The sequence below is a fragment of the Phalacrocorax aristotelis genome, chromosome 21, assembly GCF_949628215.1.
Source record: "Phalacrocorax aristotelis chromosome 21, bGulAri2.1, whole genome shotgun sequence".
In the NCBI taxonomy this organism is placed as follows: domain Eukaryota; kingdom Metazoa; phylum Chordata; class Aves; order Suliformes; family Phalacrocoracidae; genus Phalacrocorax; species Phalacrocorax aristotelis.
Genome location: NC_134296.1, coordinates 5,663,459 through 5,682,920, shown reverse-complemented (window position 1 = coordinate 5,682,920; position 19,462 = coordinate 5,663,459). Strand labels below are relative to the sequence as shown.

General features: G+C 52.3%; 1 protein-coding gene across 4 annotated transcripts in view; it reads right to left on the bottom strand.

Annotated features, from left to right (window-relative positions):
- The window catches only part of CDK18 (cyclin dependent kinase 18), a 39,920-nt gene extending 20,734 nt beyond the window's left edge, over positions 1–19,186 (bottom strand). Inside the window, exons 1-2 of one of the 4 annotated variants that reach the window (XM_075115203.1) lie at positions 18,611–19,186; positions 12,821–12,904 (exon numbers count right to left, since the gene is read on the bottom strand). Coding sequence is in view for 1 of the 4 variants with exons in the window: in XM_075115201.1 (XP_074971302.1) it covers positions 2,899–3,077 (179 nt within the window). In the remaining 3 variants the exon portion in view is untranslated. Of the gene's footprint in view, positions 1–2,898; positions 3,183–12,502; positions 12,740–12,820; positions 12,906–18,610 lie in introns of those variants that run through there. The other 3 variants (XM_075115205.1, XM_075115204.1, XM_075115201.1) reach the window with 3 other exon arrangements.
- Positions 19,187–19,462: the final 276 nt, after the last annotated feature.

The window sequence follows — 19,462 nt, the reverse complement described above, 5'->3', positions numbered from 1 at the left end:
TTTAACCGAGGCACTGCTGGTGTGTGGAAATGCTGCTAGTGTTGCAGGCACCCAAAGAACTAAGCTGACCTGAAGTGTTTTGCTCCAGCTGTGCATGCTGACACTGCTAAAGAGACACTAGTAAAAGCAACAGAGGCTCCTGTGCTAGGCACTGCTCTACTCCCAAACAGGAAACAGGAGCTCAGGGGAAATCTGTGATGCTCCCAGCAGGTACATCAGAGGCTCAGACAAAAGACAATCTTTCAACTTTAATGTTCAGATAAGCCCCAGTGATTACCCTTTCAAATTAGGGCATAAGCAAGTTTCCACGTATCTCTGGTGAAGGTTACACTAATAAACTCCATCCTGAGCGACCCTTGCACAAGTCCATAACACGGCAAGTGCAAGGAGAGACTTGCAGCAGCAAGTGCTGCAATTACCTGACTTCAAATCCACCTGAAGATACCAGGCTGTCTTCACCAGAAACTGGCAGGGAAGAGAGAAAGAGCTGCCCCTCACCAGTCCCCAAGATGCTTAAATCACAGCTTGGCGAGGAAGGCTCTGTGTTTCAAGACAGATTTAGCAATGCTCTGTACCCCCTAACAGCGGATGAAAGGAGTGTACCCAGCTCCTGGATAACACACTTGCAGGACCAAGGAGGACAGACACCCTGGAAAGGACACCCTGCCAGGGACTGGGAGGGACTGGGCTGGAGGGCTGGAGGCTGCTGCAATGCTGCTCAACCCCCACCCTCCCCCATGCCTGCTGTGCCCAAAGGACAGCAGTCACCCTGCTGAGGACAAAGTCCCACCCTGGCAGGGAGTGGGAGGGGATGGTCAAGAGAACAAGTCAGACCATAGGACCAGAAGGTCATGGGAAGATGCTCAGCATGAGCTGCTGAGCAATGCCTGCTCCGGCAATCCCCCACCAAGGCAATCCACAACCTCCAGAAGGGCCCTCGACTCCAGGACCAGGAAAGGTACGGGGAATATAAAAGATACTCCATCTCCACGTGAATGAAGAAGCAGGGGAGGTGAAGGGGTCTTTCCACCTCCTCTGTGTCCACTCACCCTTCTCAAAACAGTGCGAATGGTTTAGAAGGCAAGCAGCTTTGCACCGACAAAGATTTGTGCTCCACAAATTGCAGTCCGAATCCTTCCCCCCTTTGCCACCTACTAGAGTGCCGGCAGCTACAGGCTGCTAAATATAAACCTCCTCAGAGAGGAAGTGGGATGGAGGTAAAAACAGCACCGACATCGCTAGCTACCTCTCCTGCTATGCACAAGCCTGCCCTGTCCTCGTTATCTTTATGGCTCTGTGCAATTGTGGCTGTTTTTTCCAGCTAAACCTGGACCTACTTGGCACCTAGCGATGGGGTTCACATTAAAGTGTTTGTCAGCTGGAATTTATGGGACTGTTCTTGTTCTCAGCTTTCCTCTGCTCCCAGAGAGGAATTTGTCCCGCCCCAAGTGGCCATTTGGATCCAGGTGCCCTAAAGCTGGGATTTCTTCCCCTCCTGTGAGCACGGCATCCCGCAACCTGCGCGCTACAAGGCTGCGGCACATCGCACGGGGCAGGTAGTGCGGGGTTCCCAGCAGGCGCCCCTCCCCACACACTGCCCTGGGCAGCACCCCGGGGCGCGAGGGGCCTCGTCCCCCCTCCGGCTGCTTTTCTTCCGAGAGAAGGCACCTCCTTCCACAGCTAACCAGAGCCGCCCAGCCCTCTCCCCCGGCATGGCTTTCAAAGGAAGAATTGCTAGCGACTGCCTCTTGTTTTCCACCACTCGCAGGAGCGTACTAAAGGAAGCGGAGGCATTTCTTGACTTTCTGAGAGAAAGTGACACTTGTTAAGCAAAGCAATGACATCATTTGTTTTACAGCCTGAAGGATCTTGAAAGGAATTACAGCAACCCCTGAACCGTAGTCACCTCTGGGATGGAAGAAGCCGGCTGATTAACAACATGCAGAAACATGACGTTGTATGGTAAGACACGATGGGAAGATGCAGTCTAAAATGGCAATAAGGAATTTAGGCGTCAACAGGCAAAACCGAAATCACTGGGGTTGGAGTTTGGCCAAGGAACGGGGATTAAATCCAGCAGTGTGAATGATCTGCATTTACTGTAATGTAGTCAGATAGTAAATACTTGGCTAAAACACTTCAAAGAGCCCAAAGCTGAATCCCGTCAGGAAAGCTCATCACATGATCAGGACAAGATGTTAACGATTCTTTAAACTGCTTTCAAAGCCATATTCGCTGCACCAGCAATAACCGCGCTCGCTATTTTTCAGTGAACTATTCCCATAGGCATTCGGGCTGCGACTATCCACATGAATCTCTCTTGCATTTGTACAGCAAAACCCTCTGGCTCTGTGCTGTGGAATTCAAGAGACAGGTATTTTAGGCACAGACAAGCCCTCATCAGTGCATGAAACTGTCCCCTTTTTCCTTCAGCATATTGCGGAGGCTCAGAAGCAAGGCTTTCAAGCAGTAACCACTTTATTGCTTTTCACAAATGATAAGTGGCTCCATTTTTTTCTTCCCATTTTAAGACTCCTGCCCCCATTTCCCAGCTGAAAGGGTGGAAGGCTTGGAGGGAATAGTATGCTTTTTTAAGCTTTTTTTTTTTTATCCCCAGAGAGATTAACAGTTGTGTTTACAAGGCAAAATGAACAGTCCTATTCAGCAGTTACGGCTCACACTTCTAGCTATTAGGTAGCATTGATTCACTCCTGCAAGTATCAGAGAAATGGTGAATTCTGCTGGTAGAGCCTTATTTGCTCTGCAAACACAGCTATCATGCAATGTTGCGTGTGGCTGCAGGGCTAAACAAACAACGCATGGAGGCACCGGTTGAATACGTGCCCCTCCTCACATCGCAAGGCATGGAGACAAAAGTCAGACGCAACAAAAGCTCACCAGCGTAGCCCATGTGCCAAGCAGCCCTCACCACCGGCCAGCAGCAGGTCTGTTTTGGCCAGCTCGTGTGCTCCTTCCCAAGCTCCAGCGCAGAGGAGGGGCAGGGAAAAGCCGCACGAGCTGCCAAGACTGCTGTGCACAGGCGATGGGAGAGATTTCGGCCCCTCCAAGGTGCGCATTCCTGAGCAAACAGGGGCTCAGCACAGCTCGAATTCCTCCTCCGCTCAGAATTTCCTTGGCAGGGCCAATGCCGGGCCCTCGGGAGGTGTACGGAGGGGGACGGGGAGAGATTTGGGGCTGTTCTGGCAAGTCACAGGGAAATTAAAGCACGCCGGGGATGACTCTAGCATATCCCAGGGGCGATGGTGAATTATCTGCAGCAGCTGGGAATCCTACCATGGCAAGGTCGCGGGGGGCAGGGAAGGATATCAGCCCCTGACCACCAAATGAACGTCTCCCCCAATGCTCAGCTGTCGGCACGAAATCCTCCCTGGGGTAACAAGCTCCCTCCCCATGACAGATGGTGCAAAGCACAGTCCGAGTGCCCGGGTAGATTAGCTCAGATGGACAGAGGCTGCTCTGAGCTGCAGCGAGGACTGGCGTGGCCCTGCAGAGCCGGGGCCGCATACTGCTCAGCCTCTGCCTTGGGCAGCGGACCCTGCCCGTCAGACAGAGCGGCTTGCAGCAATTACGCTCCCCAAAAGGTGAGTAATGAGGGGAGCGAGCAAGGCTAGCTCTCCTCCTTCCACATCTGCCTCCCACCACTCAGCTCTGCTATTCAGGGGGCCTGACTTTCTCCTCCTCCTTTCCCTCTCCTCCTACACCGGGAGCTCCCTGCCAGGAGGTCAAGGTCCTGTGGGGAAGGGAGTGCAATCAATTCATATTAATCCACGGGAGCCCTGTAGCAAACAGCAAGACCATCATCCCAGGGCAGCGGCTGTGCTGGGCATGATTGAAAAGGGAACTTTGGGTCCCCAGGGAGTCAGTCCATCCTTGCATTGCGATTTTTTTCCTCCTGTACTACTGGCTTCCACAATCACAACAAATGCAGCGCAGCAGGGATGTGACTATGGCAGCCAGGAGATCGCTGTCCTCCCTTCTCACGTCTGCAGTCTGGAGGAGGCTTGGGAGGAAAAATGATCCCGTAGCAAATGCGCAAGACTGGCTTCCACTGCGGCTCTGACCCTCTTGGCGTGCCTCGGTTTCCCCAGCTGTAAATCAAGAACGATGACGCACCCTTCCTCCCTCCCCGTTTGCTTGCGTCCTCCTCGGTTGTGAGACCCTTGCAGGCAGAAGCCCGGCTTGCGGGGTGTACAGCGCCCAGTGCAGCAGGGTTTCCATCCCTCATTTGCAGCATTGCAATTACCCCTTGGTAAGTCGTTAAGAGACAACGATGCAGGCCAGGCTCAAGCCACATGGTGCACACACAGATCTCCGAGACTCGAACGGACACGAAGGTAGCCTGGGAAGGGTGAATGCTATAGAAAACTTCCTGCAAGCCCAGCCTTTGGAGACTTTATAACCTGTACTTGATGCACGGGTGAGCAAGTGGGAAGGAAAGCCGTTTTGCTCGATGCACATTTCCACTCTCGTTTGTCCCAGCCCTGACAATGAACCCAGTAACAAGAGCGCACAAAGGAGGTTTGTTCTGCCTTTGTATATTTTGCCTTTCTCTGTGTCCACAGCCCGGTGCAGTCAGTTCTCACTCGGCCCTTCCCTTCCCGGCTCTCGGTGAGATCAGGGCAGCTCCGAGGAAGGCATTAAAATGACGGTCATTATTCCAGCAGCCTCAAAACACTAGGCGCTTATTCCTCAGCAGAGGCTAACCTGAGAAAAGTGTCCAGTGTTTGGCTGGAACAACAATAGACTGCTAACAGCCAGTTTGCCCACCACAGACATCCCGGTCACGGGCGGGAGCTCAGTGCTCACATTCTCTGGAGCCTCCCTCAAGGTGGTCGTGTCAGTGTTTCTATGGTACGTTCATCCTCTTCAGGGGGCGAGCGGTCCAGACTCGCAGCCACTGCAGATCAGCAGATCCCCTGCTCCAGCCCACCCATCACTGCTGGTTTGCACCAGAAGGGCAGGCAGCGGGAAATGAGTGTGAGCAAAAGTGCACGACATTTCCCCCTGGAGCCCAACACAACTGCGTTTGGCTCTGAGACAGAGACGCTCCCTTTGATACTCAGTTCTGCTATGGCAGCTATCTAAGTTATCGAGATTTAATTTACGGTCGCTCGGGAGTTCAGGGCGCGTGTCCCACTGGCAGTGCTCGCCGTGATGGCAGTGCTGCCTCGCTCATACAGCAGTGCTAGACCACAACCCGGGCTGCGACGTGATGCTTGGGAGCTAAGAACCATGCTATTATTGCCAGGGCAGCAGCACTTTACAGCTCCGCTATGCTCCTGAAGGTGCTGCTGAGCTGCTTCATGATATTTAGCCATTCTCCCCCCTTTTCCATGACTCACTTTCTCCTTTCATCCATTTACTGCACAGCGGGCATGTCCTTCACAATGAGCATCGCACGAGGTGCATCCCGAGCTCCTCGCACAGTGACTAGGTACTGCAATATCAATGCAAGCAGTTACTGGAGAGGAATATTACCAGCAAAAGCCAGTCTGGTCCTTGCCTTTTATGACACTCAAACAACTATTGACTGACAATTAACTAACACAACCCAAGCTGCATCCGAGGCAGACTGGCCTTTCCTGCTACACCGCAGGGACCTCGGTGTGAAGCCTGCCTGCCCTTCCCGAGCCCCCCGGAGACCTGATGTCCTGTGCTGTCCCCTCCCAGCATCACCACCCCATTACCTGGCTGTCATGTCACACCCCAAAAGTGACAGAGGCGCCTGAATATACAAGCACAACCAAGAAAGTGTTCATGGATCCTGCTGAATGAAAAACACTCCAGAAAGACAAACCAAGCACTGTCATCCCTGCAGCTGGCAGCCAGCGTTCCCAGGTGGCTGGGAGAGACAGCGAAAAGGGTGCCAGCTTCCAGCTGCCAAAGAAAGTCACCCTCAGTAACACAAAGCCTCTTATTTCCTCTCCCAGGAGTGTTTAACCTGCGGCTGAGGCTGTCAGCACCTGCCCTTCCTTTATGGCGAGATGGGAAGGAGGATCCACGTTACGGGAGCAGATCCCTGGCGCAGGGGGGACCGAGTCCTGCTGAGCCTCTCCCTGGTGACGTCCCCGGCGCACCTGTGGCTCCGTCCCGCTGGATGAAGCTGTGCGACGCTGTCACCCACATGCTCACACGGCATGGGGTACGTACGGTCTGCTGGCTTCTTAATCGCTATTTTCTTTTCTCCTTTTCCTTTTTTTTTTCTTTAATTAGAGCTTTCGTTCTCTCCCCAACCCACGCAGAGCTCCCAGAGCTGCAAGCTCGTCTGCGATTACCACGCTGACAAGAGCTCACGGAAAGCCAGGATTCGCTTTCCCTGCGGCAGTCAGGAGGAGCCAGGATAAGTTGTCTCCTTCTCTCTTTAACAGAAGATACCAGAATTTTCCTCCAGTGACCCATGATTTCACCTTCCACCTAAGACCCCTGTTTCTGGCACGTGAGAACAAGGCTGAAAGGATGGTATCAGAGTAAAATGAGGACTGGGGGTAATTAATTTCTTCAGCTTCAGCGTGGAAGGCAGACGCAGGAGTCAGCTTTGAGCTGCTGCCCAGGGGTGTGATCACAGCTCAGCTGGCATCACGCTGCCGTGGCTCTGCAGGGACAGCTGAGCAGAGGGATCACACAGCTCTGCTGCCTGGGTTCCCTTTCTGAAAGCATTCCTAGGGGGGGTATTTAAAGAAACAGAAATTACATCCTGTACACCCGATAGTCGCGTGGAATTTGTGAAATGCAGCTACCTCTGGTGCGAAGAAAAGGAGGGCGACAGCAACCAGCACACAACAGAAAGGTGAAGAGAAGAAATAAAAGCCAGATCCTCATGAAAAGATTTACCAGAGGAACCCTGGTATCAAGGGATCTTGACAGGACCAAATTTCCCCCAAAAAAACAGAACGCAGTTTTAATGTAAACAGAGCACAACATTCAGAAGCAGCACCACCACCACAGGCACTCAAAGCAATTAAGCGCTTGGCTCTTCACCACGCATTTTCTAGGAGACTAGAAATGCACAGAGCCCAGCTTGCCTTGACCTACCCTGATAAACCGCACTTACAAAAGGGCTGAGACCTCTGCCAGCTATGCTCTACAATCCATAAATACCTGCATTTCTATGCTACCCAACCCTGGCAAATGGAAGGAGGAGCTGAAGAGACTGTACAAACAGCTTCATAGAGGATTAATATGCTCCTTTCTTCCCCAGCAAGCTCCCAGCTCGGATCCAGCAGCTCCTTGCAGCCAACGTTGCTAATACACCGGTCGCCCGCCGCCCTCGGACAGATCTTTCTGTAGCAACAGGGAAAGAAATGAATGAAAGAGGACGGTGTTCCTGACCTACTGCTCCCCACTCCAGCAGAGTTTACAGTACCAGCTACGGACTGGGTTTCTCCCCAGGACCGTGCTCTGGAGCAGCGGTACCACTGTTTGGCATTAGGCACATGAAACTCTTTGCAGCAGTGTTTCAAATCCGTTTTATTTAAAGCTCTGGAATAGTCACATGGTAGGAAGGTATCGAGCAAACACTGCAAGTCTACTTTCCTGCCAAGGATTGCACTAATCTGGTATTTAATCTTAAACCAGTTGTGCACCCACCCTTGGAGGGCTTTGCGCACGTGTGTGTATGGATTTCTCCCTCAGATGTGAGGGAAATGCAGCCACACAGGTAGGGAGCATGACGAGCCGATGCTTGAGGAATCAGAGGATTTCAAAGCACAGCACAAACTGTAATTACTTTTGGCATCCCCATCTCCCCCATAGTGGGAAGAGTAATGCTGCAATATCTTTTATCCCGACCCTTCCTTATCACAATTACCGCAGGGGTGCTTAGAGCCCCAGCGGGGGGTGAGATGTGCAGGTGGGCATCCGTGTGATCTTTCCGGCTTGGCGTTGCTTCCCAGATCCAGAGCCCACACCTCATCCTCACAATGAGAGAAGGGATTGCTCAAGTCCTCGCTCCAGCTGGTGATCAGGGACTTCTGCTCCACTAAGCTGCTGTTCATGCTGGAGGAAGGCAGATTTTAAAAGCCTCCTGAATCAAGAGGTGGCTGCCAGGGATCCCAGTGTGATAACAGCACCGTTTTGAGGCAGCGAACTTGGCAAGAGCTCTGTGTCGCTGCCTAGATGCCAGGCTCTGAGAAACCCTTGCATCAGCATAAACAGCCTCCAGGGACGGTTCTCCCTTGCCCCTGGCCCCTACACACGCACCACCCCGAAAGCCGACAGCGCTTTGCCTGCCTCGGGGGGATGCACAACTTGTGCCCTGCTGCTGCAAACTCCGAAAGCTGGTCCTGTGCAGGGGGATTTCACCTGCTCTCCTGTCCCCCGTGCTCCCTCCCCTCTCCCCATTTCAATGTTCAAGTTTTTGTCCATAATCTGAAGGGGGCCAAGTGCCCCTGCCATTCCTTCTCTGCCTTCTCAGATCTCAGCGCTGATACCGCCGCCAACACCACTACACTCCTTATTTCTGCACATGAAGCTTTTCCACTTTGCAAAGAGCCAGGGGTTGGGCAACACAGTGAAAACCAGACATTGTCTGGGCCACATGCAGGGAAGGAATAATGCAGAAACAAACACCAAAAGAGATTTTCACAGTAGCAAATGTCTCAGGGAATGACTAGTGAAAGCAAATGAGGCGGATCCTCAAACAGTCCTGCTCCACCTGGGATGTGACTAGTGCAATCGACATTAAATGAGGGGCTCCCCCAGCTGGGTGGCAGCTCCTGAGATCTGGGGGCTGCCAACCAGACTGGATGTGTGCCCATATGGCAAAAGCCTCAGTAAGTGTCTTGCCTCCTCCACCAGCTTCCTCAGAAAGCGCTGGGAGAGCAGGAAGGCAGGAGGCTGGTCTGAGATGCAGAGACACTCCCTCCCCTTTGCTCCTCACGCTGATGTCCCCCGGTGTACCTCCCTCCCTTGGGCAGCCCAGGACAGGGGCGTGCTTCGTGCTCGCAGATCAGACCGTCCTGCTACGTCTGTGCTGTTCAGGAAGCTCTTTACCAGGTATTTTGCACCAGCAGCGCCATTTTCCTTAAATACGGGGATGGTACAAGGAAGCTGTGGGATTGCCCAAGAGCCCAGGCCTTGTGACGGTGCAAGCTCTCCAGGATCCCAAACCCGGTGAGATGCTGCCTTCCAGGAAACCTCTGTCCCTGAGAGAGCAGCACGTGCTTGGAGGGCACCCTGAGCCATCCTGCACTGCCTGGAGACACCCACCTCCCTAATATCCTTACCCTGCCACAGCTGAGCACCACCGTCACTATGACATTTTCATGTTAAACCAAACATGGACACGTCTGCATACCAAATAGAGATATCCCAGATGAAACATGTATAAACAGATTAAGCATGCCTCAATGCCTGCAAAGCCCTGCTCACTTCCCTATGGAGGGCAACATTTCATGCATATCTGGGAACTCGGCAAGCGCACACTGTTTAGATAAACCTTGTTCCTTGTTAAACTGTAAATAACATCTGTTTTGCTGAGCCAAGCCAAGCCCCAGCTCGCTGCTCGGTGTCCTGAAAGTTGCCAGCCCAGTCATGGGAATGGCAGACAAAGCAAGTATATTTGGTGGTTTTTAAAATAAAGAATTTTTCTCTCTCTTTTTTTTTTTTTTTATTAAGTTCATTTTTTCACTTTTCTCTTTGCTCCCAACCTGGCTCCTCCCTGCACTTTAAAAACTACGGCGACTCTCGCGGCATACTGGCTGTGTCCCCCCCACAGCTGCCCGCAGCTCTGGCGTCCTTGACAAGCTAGATGCGTTTCTGCGCAAGCCTTGGAAACTGGGGGAGATAACAGAGCCCAGCATGAGATAAACAGAGTGAAAGAGAGCAAGGGAGAGCGATCTCTTGCAGGAAAACACATGGTGGGACTCACCGGTCCTTGGACACTGTTAGGAAGAGATAGGTGCTGGGCTACAACACGCGCTGACCCGTGGCCTGCAGGCCACTGCCCTTCTGTGAGACGTCAGAAGCACATCTGGAAATCGTTTCAAATATAGCCCCCCCCACCCTCCAAATCAAAACACAGGCATATTTCCATGTGTTTTTCAGCAACAGGCCACGAGAGTCAAGGAGGCTCAAAGCTCAGAAAGGGAGATGAAAAGGGATGACATCAAGCAGGGCTGTTCAAAGCTCACTTGGTTGTATTCAATTCTACTCCTCTCCTGCCTCGCAAGCTGATAAGCTCTATGCTTCATAGGGAACGCTTGAGATAAGAAAGGATTATAACCCGGAGACTCAAAGAGACGAGAGATTAGGCCTACGTTCACAGAGCACAGCATCAGCCGAGCCGAGGTGCTCCCCTCTCACCACCACACCAATTTCTTATCTGGTTTAATACTGGTGGGGTTGCTTGTACACACTGCAACTAAGTGCACTTGCAACACTGCTATCATAGTGCGATTAGTTGCACAATTAATCGTTAATAAGAAGGGATTGAAAGGGATTAAGTACTTAAATAGACCACATGCTACTAATGGTAATTTATAAAAACATGCCTTCTCCCTCAGATACCGTGTCATGTTTTCCTGGAATTAAAATGACTCAATCGGACCTTTCCTCTGCACCTCCTGCACGGGGGAGATACCTGCTTCCATCGCCGTGTAGCTGCAGCCGGGGTCTGAGAGGAATGCGACAGCAACAAGAGTGATGGGAAAGCTCACTGCTATCGCTCTTCCCAGGGGCTCTGAGAGGTATTGCTAAAGCAGGAGGATCATGGTGGAAGGGAGGGATGTGAAGGTGGTACTGGGAGGTGTGTGCTGGGGTGTTGTGATGGTTCCTTTAATGGAGAGAACAGTTTGGAGGCACAGAAGCACGCTTTGCTTTTTTAATTGTGTGCCCGAGACACAAAACAACCCCTGGGTATGACCAGAAAGAGCATTAAAACCACTATTTCTGCCTCCTCCTCAGACTCCCAGGCAGGTAATGTTGCTTCTCTGTCCCACACACACCAATTTACATTGCAAATGCTGTTTGCGAATTTCTGCCTAAAGCCCAGGTACTAGGAAGGCTGCCCAGGTGCCGCCGGACCATCCGCAGCCTTTCTGGGACCCTTCCAAGGAGCCAAAACAGCTCGATCTACCACTCCTGCAGCTTCAGGTCCCCGTGTCCCCATCTCCCTTTGGCCACAGGCACAGCAGCAGCTCTTGATGCTGACGATGACTTGTGATGGCCCCAACAGCCCATCCTCTCCCACCTCAGACCCACGTCAGAGAAATTTTCTGCCTTAAACCAGAAACCAAACCGGCAGAAAAACAAACCCCTTGGCTCCTCTGACCAGGGCAGTCTGAGGCATCCCTTAGAGGTTTCTTGCCTCGACCACACAAGCCTACAGTGAGACTTGGCCCTGCAGAGGTTTCCTCTGCACTGGGCGGCACTTCAGGCTCTAACTCTTCCTTGAAAAAGAAAATATGCCAGCTGATGGACTAAGGCGCTGCACAGGTTCTTCCCCTGCTCCGTCCGAGGCTGTGATGGGGCTGTGAGGGGTGACGCGGGCTCTGCGCTGTCCCCCAGGACCCAGGGACCCCCAATGACAGACTCTGCTCAGCACATCCATCCCGAGCGGGCCACAGGGACCGACTCCATGGCACCCTGCGCAGGAGGCCCCCGCAGTCCGCGGCACCCCGGTGCGGCACTGCTGGCAGAGCAGCTCCCCGTCTGCGCCGAACCTGCTCCTGGGATAAACGGAGGCTTTCAGTATCCGTGTTGCTAATTCAGCTCCCCTGGCCAGTGCCATGCTCAGGAAATACGCAATATCAATGCCTTGATTGTAGAGGCAGATGGCGAGGGCTGCGAAGGCTCGCCCCTAGATGTGGTCTTCTTCAAGCAGAACGGGGAACATTGGCAGACCTGCAAAAGAGGTCCTCCTCGCAGCCACAGCCTGGGATGTAGCTGTTCCCTGTTCTGGACTAACACTGGCCTTCAGTCCCCTAATTGCAAACATGAAAAGCAAACAGCGCACAGAGGTATCCAGCCACAGGCTGACTCGTTATGTGTCTTCTGAGAGCTTGATGGGCAGGGCTGTAAGTCAGATACAACCACGATGGGCAAAATACAAAGGACAGATAAGAACAGGCTGGGATTTGTGAGATACAGTTTGTTCCTGACTGCCTATACTTCCTGTATGCTGTGGCACAGTGATTACTGTGCAGTAATTAGTTAATAATTACAAGCTGACCAACCCTCAGGAATAGCTGAAGCAGAAGGAGCAATACACGCTTTAGGCTGAATGCAGATTTTCCTTACTGCTTCTCCCTTGCACTTAAATCACTGCTTCAATTTGAGGCACAGAGAACAGATGCCAGAAAGGTTATTATGCCTACAGTAACAGAGGAACGGTTCCTCACCCTTCTGTGATCACTATTCGTTCAAGATAGCCAAGCATTTCACTAATACCAACTGTATCTCAGCCTCTCTGTGAATCGTGCTATTATCCCCCCCCACCCCAGAGACAGGAGATATAGAAGCACAGAGACGGGATGGGACTCACCCAAGGTCAAACAGCAAGTCAACAGCACAGCCAGGAGAAGAGTCCAGGAGATCTGGCCCTGGCTCCTACCTGCAAGCCAGTACTGCAGCACCGTGCCCTTTGGTCTGTTATCGATCACTGCTGCCCAGATCTACTGTATCAGGACGGGATCCTGAATTTCTGAAGCACACTCTCTACCAGGTCACAGGTATGCTGGTACTGCAGAAGTGAGCGGTAGTTTCTAGTTCTCTGTGTTATCTGGGTGACAGCAGAGATGCCACAAGCACACATTACAAAAAAGATCCTACTACAAAACTAGAGAGGATTTGTGACACTCACAGCCTTGGCTGGTGACAAAATTGCCGTGTCTTGTGCTGCTCTGGGACTTCAGTGGAGCAATGCCGATTTACGCCACTTGAGCATCTGGGGAAGCAAGACAGAAAGTGGAATTTAACATACCAACATGGGCAGATGCAACAGGAGGATGCATTTTCTGGGTGAAGAGAGAGCACTTCAGCTGCTGTTGTGCTCGTCAAACCCGATTTTTAAATTCCAAAATAAAAAAACTCCAAAAAACCCAACGTGCTGTTGAAGATCCCTGTAGGTCCCTGGCTGCATCTTTGGGTATCGACGAGCAGCGTTTGCCCCAGCACAGGCTCGGTGCAGAAGCTGCCAGTCTAAGAAGAGGCTTTCCACCAAATAATTCAAGTCATGCTAGAAGGCATAAAACCAAGCTCCAGGTGATGTTCCATGCTGGAACACAGGAAAAATGCAATACCAATGAATTTATATGCATGTGCATGTTCACAAGCACAGAGTTAAGGCTCCTGTTCATAAACCTTGTCAGATTTAGCAACTAAAAAAAGATACAGCTTCAAGGGTGGGCAGTGCTGGGGAGAAGTGGGTGCGAGGGAGAAGTGGCAGCTAAATCCAACTGGGATCATGAATGACCCCTGAGTGACCAGCAGATTAACACTTACCAAATAATTAAATAGACCAAGTGAAAATAAACTATTTAAATCAAAATAGAGAACTAGCAGAAATAAACGGAATGTTTGGAATGTTTCTGCTTCCAAAAAAAGGCACATTTTGACTTCTTCAGAGGCTTCAGTGTTTATGGTCAGCTTCAACGGCCTCTCCTTTTTAATTCAGCAATTCAATTAAAAGTCACCAAAGCAACAGCAGCACCCCATGAAACTGGTCAAATACAGCCCCCTCCTCCTCTCCAAAACCCCCGGCTGAGGAAACTTGGGTTGTTTTAAAGGAAAGAGCTGAGCGTTTCAGAGGTTGGGGAAGAAAGAGAGGGAGGGGGAGAGGGTTCATGTAGAAGTTTTCAGTAATAAAAACATTACTGCATGGCAGGTCATGAGCAAAAAATGAAAGGGTGCCCAAAAGACAACTAAAATTTGCGTCACCCCAGACCCCGGCGAGAGGCGGGCTGTTAGCTACAGACCAGCACAAACCAGCACATGCTGGGGAGAGCGTTGGACCTCAGGTTTGAGATGCAGTGCACACGCGATGGGAGCTTGCTAAAGGTAGGAATATGCTCCTTGCCTCAGTTTCCCACCTGATAAATGAAGATGATAGAACAGGCTCACAGGTGGTGCGAGGGTGAATTGTTTGGGTGTAATTCACAAAACTGAAAAGTAACTAAATAATTGGATTGAACGCACCATTAATTGGCAACGAAGTGTCTTCATTAGCAGCGCCCTTCCTTCGAGGTGCCCACAGAAGCTGTGTGCTTTCCCTTCCCATGCACTAACGAAAGGGCAGCAAACCCAACACCGCTCCACCCTGTTTCCTTCCCCCTCTGTGCATCCCAGGCAGTAACAGCCCCGATGATACCATGTGCTCCTGCAGCGCTGGCAGAGGTGACTGGTACCAGGCACTGACAGCTCTGTATCAGAAATTTGCTGTTCAATTTATTATTTTTGTTACGATAGCGCCTGCTGGCCCCAGAGGCTGAGGGCTTGCTGTGCAAAAGGCAGCGATGAGAAATTGTCCCTGCTTCAAAATGCCCCTGATTTAAATCCATAAAGGAAGATAAAAGGGAAGCCAGGCTCACGGCGGGACAGCGTCAGACCCAGGCTGCCTGTGCACAGCCTGCGATGCTCTGAAGTGCCTCCACCCGAGCTGCTCTGGGAGACCTGCTTCCCAAAACGCAATGAGCATCCATCTTTGAAAGCAGCAGGTCAAACATCCCTCCATTCCACAGTGTGAACACTTTTAAAGCTATTTATCTTCCCAGCACCCTGGTGTGGCAGGGACGGTACCTGATGTAAGAGCACTGAAAAGCCACAAACAAAAACAGAAAAGCTGGTGCTGGCATCTGAATCCAACTCTGAAGCAAGTGCTCCAAAGCCGGAGCATCCTTCCACTTCTTGAGCTGGATTCCCACAGGTCCTGCCTACAGCTGAAGCGGTGGTGCCTTGTGCATTCAGCAGACGAGTGAGAATTTTAACAAGAGCCCAGCTGCGGCTCAGGTGTGAAAAGAAATGGTCAGATTTTCAGCAGAGATCGGCCGAGTGGGCAGGCATGCTGTGCTGAAGATATGCGGACATTTCCCAGTGGGAATGCGGCATGCCTAGACTGCCTGCAAAAATCTAGCCTTAATTGTGGTGGCTTGGAGCTCATCCCTAAAACAACGAGGAAACCCAGAAGGCTAAAGAATACAGGTCTCAGGTTGTGGTTGGAGTTACAGCAGGAATAAGCTGCACGAAAGGAGGGAGGCAAAGAAAGAACAAGAGAGATGAGAGATTGCAGCGGTGTCAGAAGCACAGATGAATGCCAGCCATCTCCGAAGGGTTGCTACCTTCTTTTCTAGCCAGGCTGGCTAGACAAAGACACGAGCTAAGATTGTGAGTGACTGAGCAAACAAGCAGCAGAAGAGTGACACTGGATGCAGGGAAAATGCTACCTGAAAAGAAACCTTGATTAGAAATGTAAAGAGAGAGCAAAAGATGCTCTGTCTGATTACAGATCAGGCTCTGCAAAGTTAATTGTTCACCAGATTGTAATCTGGGCTTTTGTATCTATATTAATCAACAGGTTGCTCTCTGCTATCAGTTTTCTCTTTACAAACAGCAGAAGCAAGTTAATTTAGAGAAAAGCAAACCCAGCAGGTCAAACCTCTGCATGGACAGAGTTCTCCAAAAGCAGTTGAAGGGCCTTTTTAAATGGAGACCTTTTATTGTTTTTCTACCTGTAAAGATGCAAACCAAGACCATGTCATCAACCAGAGCTGACCTTTCAGGGTTTCAGTACACGAATTACCCAGAGCGAAGCTCACCTGGGGCTGCGTTGGGATATTTTCTGAACTCTGTAGCTGACCCCAAAGTCAAGACCCCCCATCCTGTTGCCTGGAGAAGCTGCTTTAAGTTTGCCTCAGTTTCCCTGAGCATGGAAGAATTTGGGAGGCTCTTACTGAGTATAAACCCTCCTGGAAACTCTTACTATTATTTGGACATGACTCCAAACATGCGTCCAAGATTTTCTGGAGATTCTCAGACCTCCTGGCCCAAACCTCAGGTCTGTATGGAAGCCAGAGGAATGTCTCAGGGTTTACAAGGATTGACCAAACATTCATTTCTCTCCAGAAGGCCAGACCAATGGGATGGTCTCAGTGGAAACTGCAACGTGGATATTTTAATGCATAGACAACATATGGGAAGTAAGTATGCAGGTTCCCGTCTCACCAAGCGGCAGGGCGCAGCGCAAAGGACAGAGGGAACGGAGGGATCCTCATGGACTTGGGAGATCAAAACTCAACTCCCCATGCCACCACCGGCTCCCACTTGCACCTTGAGCCAGCCATTTTCTCTCTCCACTTTCCCGTATGCAAAATGAAGCTGCCTTCATCTATCTTGTCTAGTTACAGTGCCAGCAACAGAAGGCAAAACCTGTCTCCCCGTGCACCTGCGCTCTTGGCACAGCAGGGCTGTACCCCAGCCCGAGCCTAACTGTGATAAACAAGACAGCAACAGCGGCAATAAGTGCATATGAAAGGCAGCAGCTAAAGATCTAAAGCAGCTAGTATGGGAGCCAGTAAAAAGCAGCCGGGCACGTCAGCTGCATTTCGGTCACCTGTAACGTACGAATATGTGACACCATCGCTCCAGTCTTTGTCACTCGCTTGCCAGCGAAGCCTGTCTGAAGGGTCCATTCAAGGGACCACAAAGAGTGCTTGTTTAATGAAAGGGGCCTTCACAGCATTGAGACAAGCATTTTAGTGCTTCCACGCCTATCTCTGCCAGCATCCCAAAGCTCTATAGATCTCAGGGAGCAAACCTCTGAGAACAAAGCAAGGTCAAGTGTTAACAGATGGGAGAACTCAGACATGGGGATAGGGTGACGTGTTCAAGGTCAGGCAGAATCCATGGCAAGGCCAGGGACAGGGTCAGACCTCCAGAGTCCTGTTCTTTATTTACAAAATTTCCCCTCTTTTCCGGGCAGGGTAGGAGAGAAGGAACTCCCAGCCGTTGCTGGGGGGGTTGTTCCACTACTCATTTATTAATTGCCCTCATTTGGACATGGTGCCAATGCTCTCCTGCATTAGTAAGTCTGGGCTGTTGGAAACAAACCTGTGAAATCTGCAAAACCTCCCATCAAAAGTGGTCCCGCCCGGAGAACGGGCACCAAAACTCGCACAGAAGTCTTCTGGCATGACAAAGAGCCTAAAAATCAGCAAACTGTGAGTTGGATGCCTCACACATACGCACACACCGATGAAGCTTCATGAATGGGGGACCAGGGGCCCTCCTTCCATTCCTGCCTCTGTTCCTTCTTTGCATCAGGCTCTTGGACATGTCACATCCCATCGATGTACTTGTATCTTCTCCAGGGAGGAAAGGATGCTCTGGACTACAGATACACTTAGAGACCTCACCGTGCCACCACTGATGTGTTCCCACTGACACTAAATGACCCATTATCTAACGGCCTGGTGTTTGCAGCAAGGGAATCTTTTCAGCATCATGGGAACTGGTTTCCATAACCCCTCCACAGATGGGGCGACCCAGATGCTCTTGTCAAGGCCTCATGAGGCTGGAAAACAAGACTCTGCTTGCATTTACCACATTTCAGCTGTGTGTGTTCGCACATGTTGCAGATCTGCATACTGCCCCATTACCACTAAGGAGGAAATTAATCCTATTTCCTGCAGGAAGAGGGTCCTGTCTGAAGGCACTTGCTCTTTCACAGATCTCATCCGGAGGCACTAACTTTCTGCCTGCCGCTTGTTCAAAGCGCTTCCCCTTCAGGCGCCTTCTCCAACCCCCGGCACGCACACATCGCACCATTCATTTGGTTGATGCAGAGCACGAAAACCCCTGTGCCAGCAGCCCCAGGCCTGACCCTGATGCTTTCTTCTTTTCAGAGCTAATGCCACTATTGTGCCCACCAGCCAGCATGCTCATCCCAGTTTTTTTTCTGAGGAGAGAAGAGCCAGTTTATTAAAGCCTGACTTTACAGGAGCTAGTGCTGGCATGTCATGGAGACCAGCTCTCAAGAGGCGGTCTTGCTCAGGGAGCTCCTTGCCAGTGAGGAGGGGGACAAGCATTCTGGGGACGAGTTCTCCCCACCCCTGGGAACTTGTCAGAGCAACAGGCATGTTGGAGAGATGCAGCTGATACTGACAGCCACAGAAAAATGCAGCGCAAGGAGAATGCCATGCTGCCCGGCCAGCCAGCAGCAGGGGCTCCAGCCGGGGCAGGGGAACCCACCAGACAGACCCTGGCTGTCTGCAAGCCCCCCTGGAAACTTTCACAAAAGGGTGGCCCCCCCCACCCAGGTCCTTCACAGGGGAACCCATTCCAGGGGTGTCTACGAAAGGGCACGTGTTGAAGTCGATAGCGAGCGGAGAGTTGAGCAGGGCTCGCTAAACCATGCCTAGGACCAAAACATGGGCTGGGATCTCCTCCACCAGGGAACACATAGGTATATATTCTTGCTGCGTTCGGTGTAGAGCTGAACCCTCCCTCACCGTACCTCCAACTTCAGCTCTCCCCTCCCCGAGCACCCTCTGCCCGAGCAGTCCCGCAGGCAGCGGCAGTCCCCGGCCGAGCGGGGCTGCGGGTGGGGGGCAGGCGGGGGGTCCCCCCGGCCCGCCGCGGGCCGTACCCCGGCACTCACCGGCCGTCGAGCAGGTCTCGCTCCCTCCTTCCTCCTTCCTGCCGCCGCCACGCCGGGTCCCGGGGACGAGCAGGGGCGGCGCTGCGGGGCCGCACCGGGGACGGGCGGGGAGCGGGGCCGCCGGCGGTGCTGGGGCCGGAGCGGGGCCGGAGCGGTGCCGGTGCGGTGCCGGTGCGGGACCCGGCGCGGTGCGGTGCGGTGCGGGACCCGGCGCGGTGCCGGCGCTTCGCTCGGTGCGGCGCTGGCTCCTCCCCGCCGCAGCTCCGGGATAAGGAGCCCGCTCGGCCCCGCTGCCCTCGGAGCCGGCCCCGGGGCCGGGCCGGGCGGGAGCGCTGCGGGGCAGGAGCCGGCCGTGCTCCGGCTGCGCGGCGGGGGGCCGAGCTGCTTCTGCGGGCTGGGGAGCCGCGCACACACCCGCACGCACCCGCACGGATCCCAGCCTCGGCGCACAAGTCAGGGGAGTTCCCTCCGGTAGCTCTTCCTACTCGTCCTTGAGGCTCTTGGCAGATGCAGCCCGTGAAATCGGGGCACGCTCGGGACGCGGCAGGGGCCGTGGGCTGCCTGCGTCCCTTGGGCACCCGTGGGCATTTCAGCCTGTCTCACGCCGGTGGGGGTTATGCATTTACCAGCAGCTTCACCATCCATTCCAGCTATTTATTGCCTTATATTTAGCCAAACATTCTCCGTTTGCCAAAAATAGACGAGCCATGGAAATAAATCAGGCCGACTGGAGGTGCCAACGTTATCTGTCTGAAACTAATTAATTTCTTATATCCCCGGCTATATTAATCCTCGCCCTCCCTCCACAGACCATCCTGTCTATCAGTGGAGGTTTTGTAATTAGTGGGTATT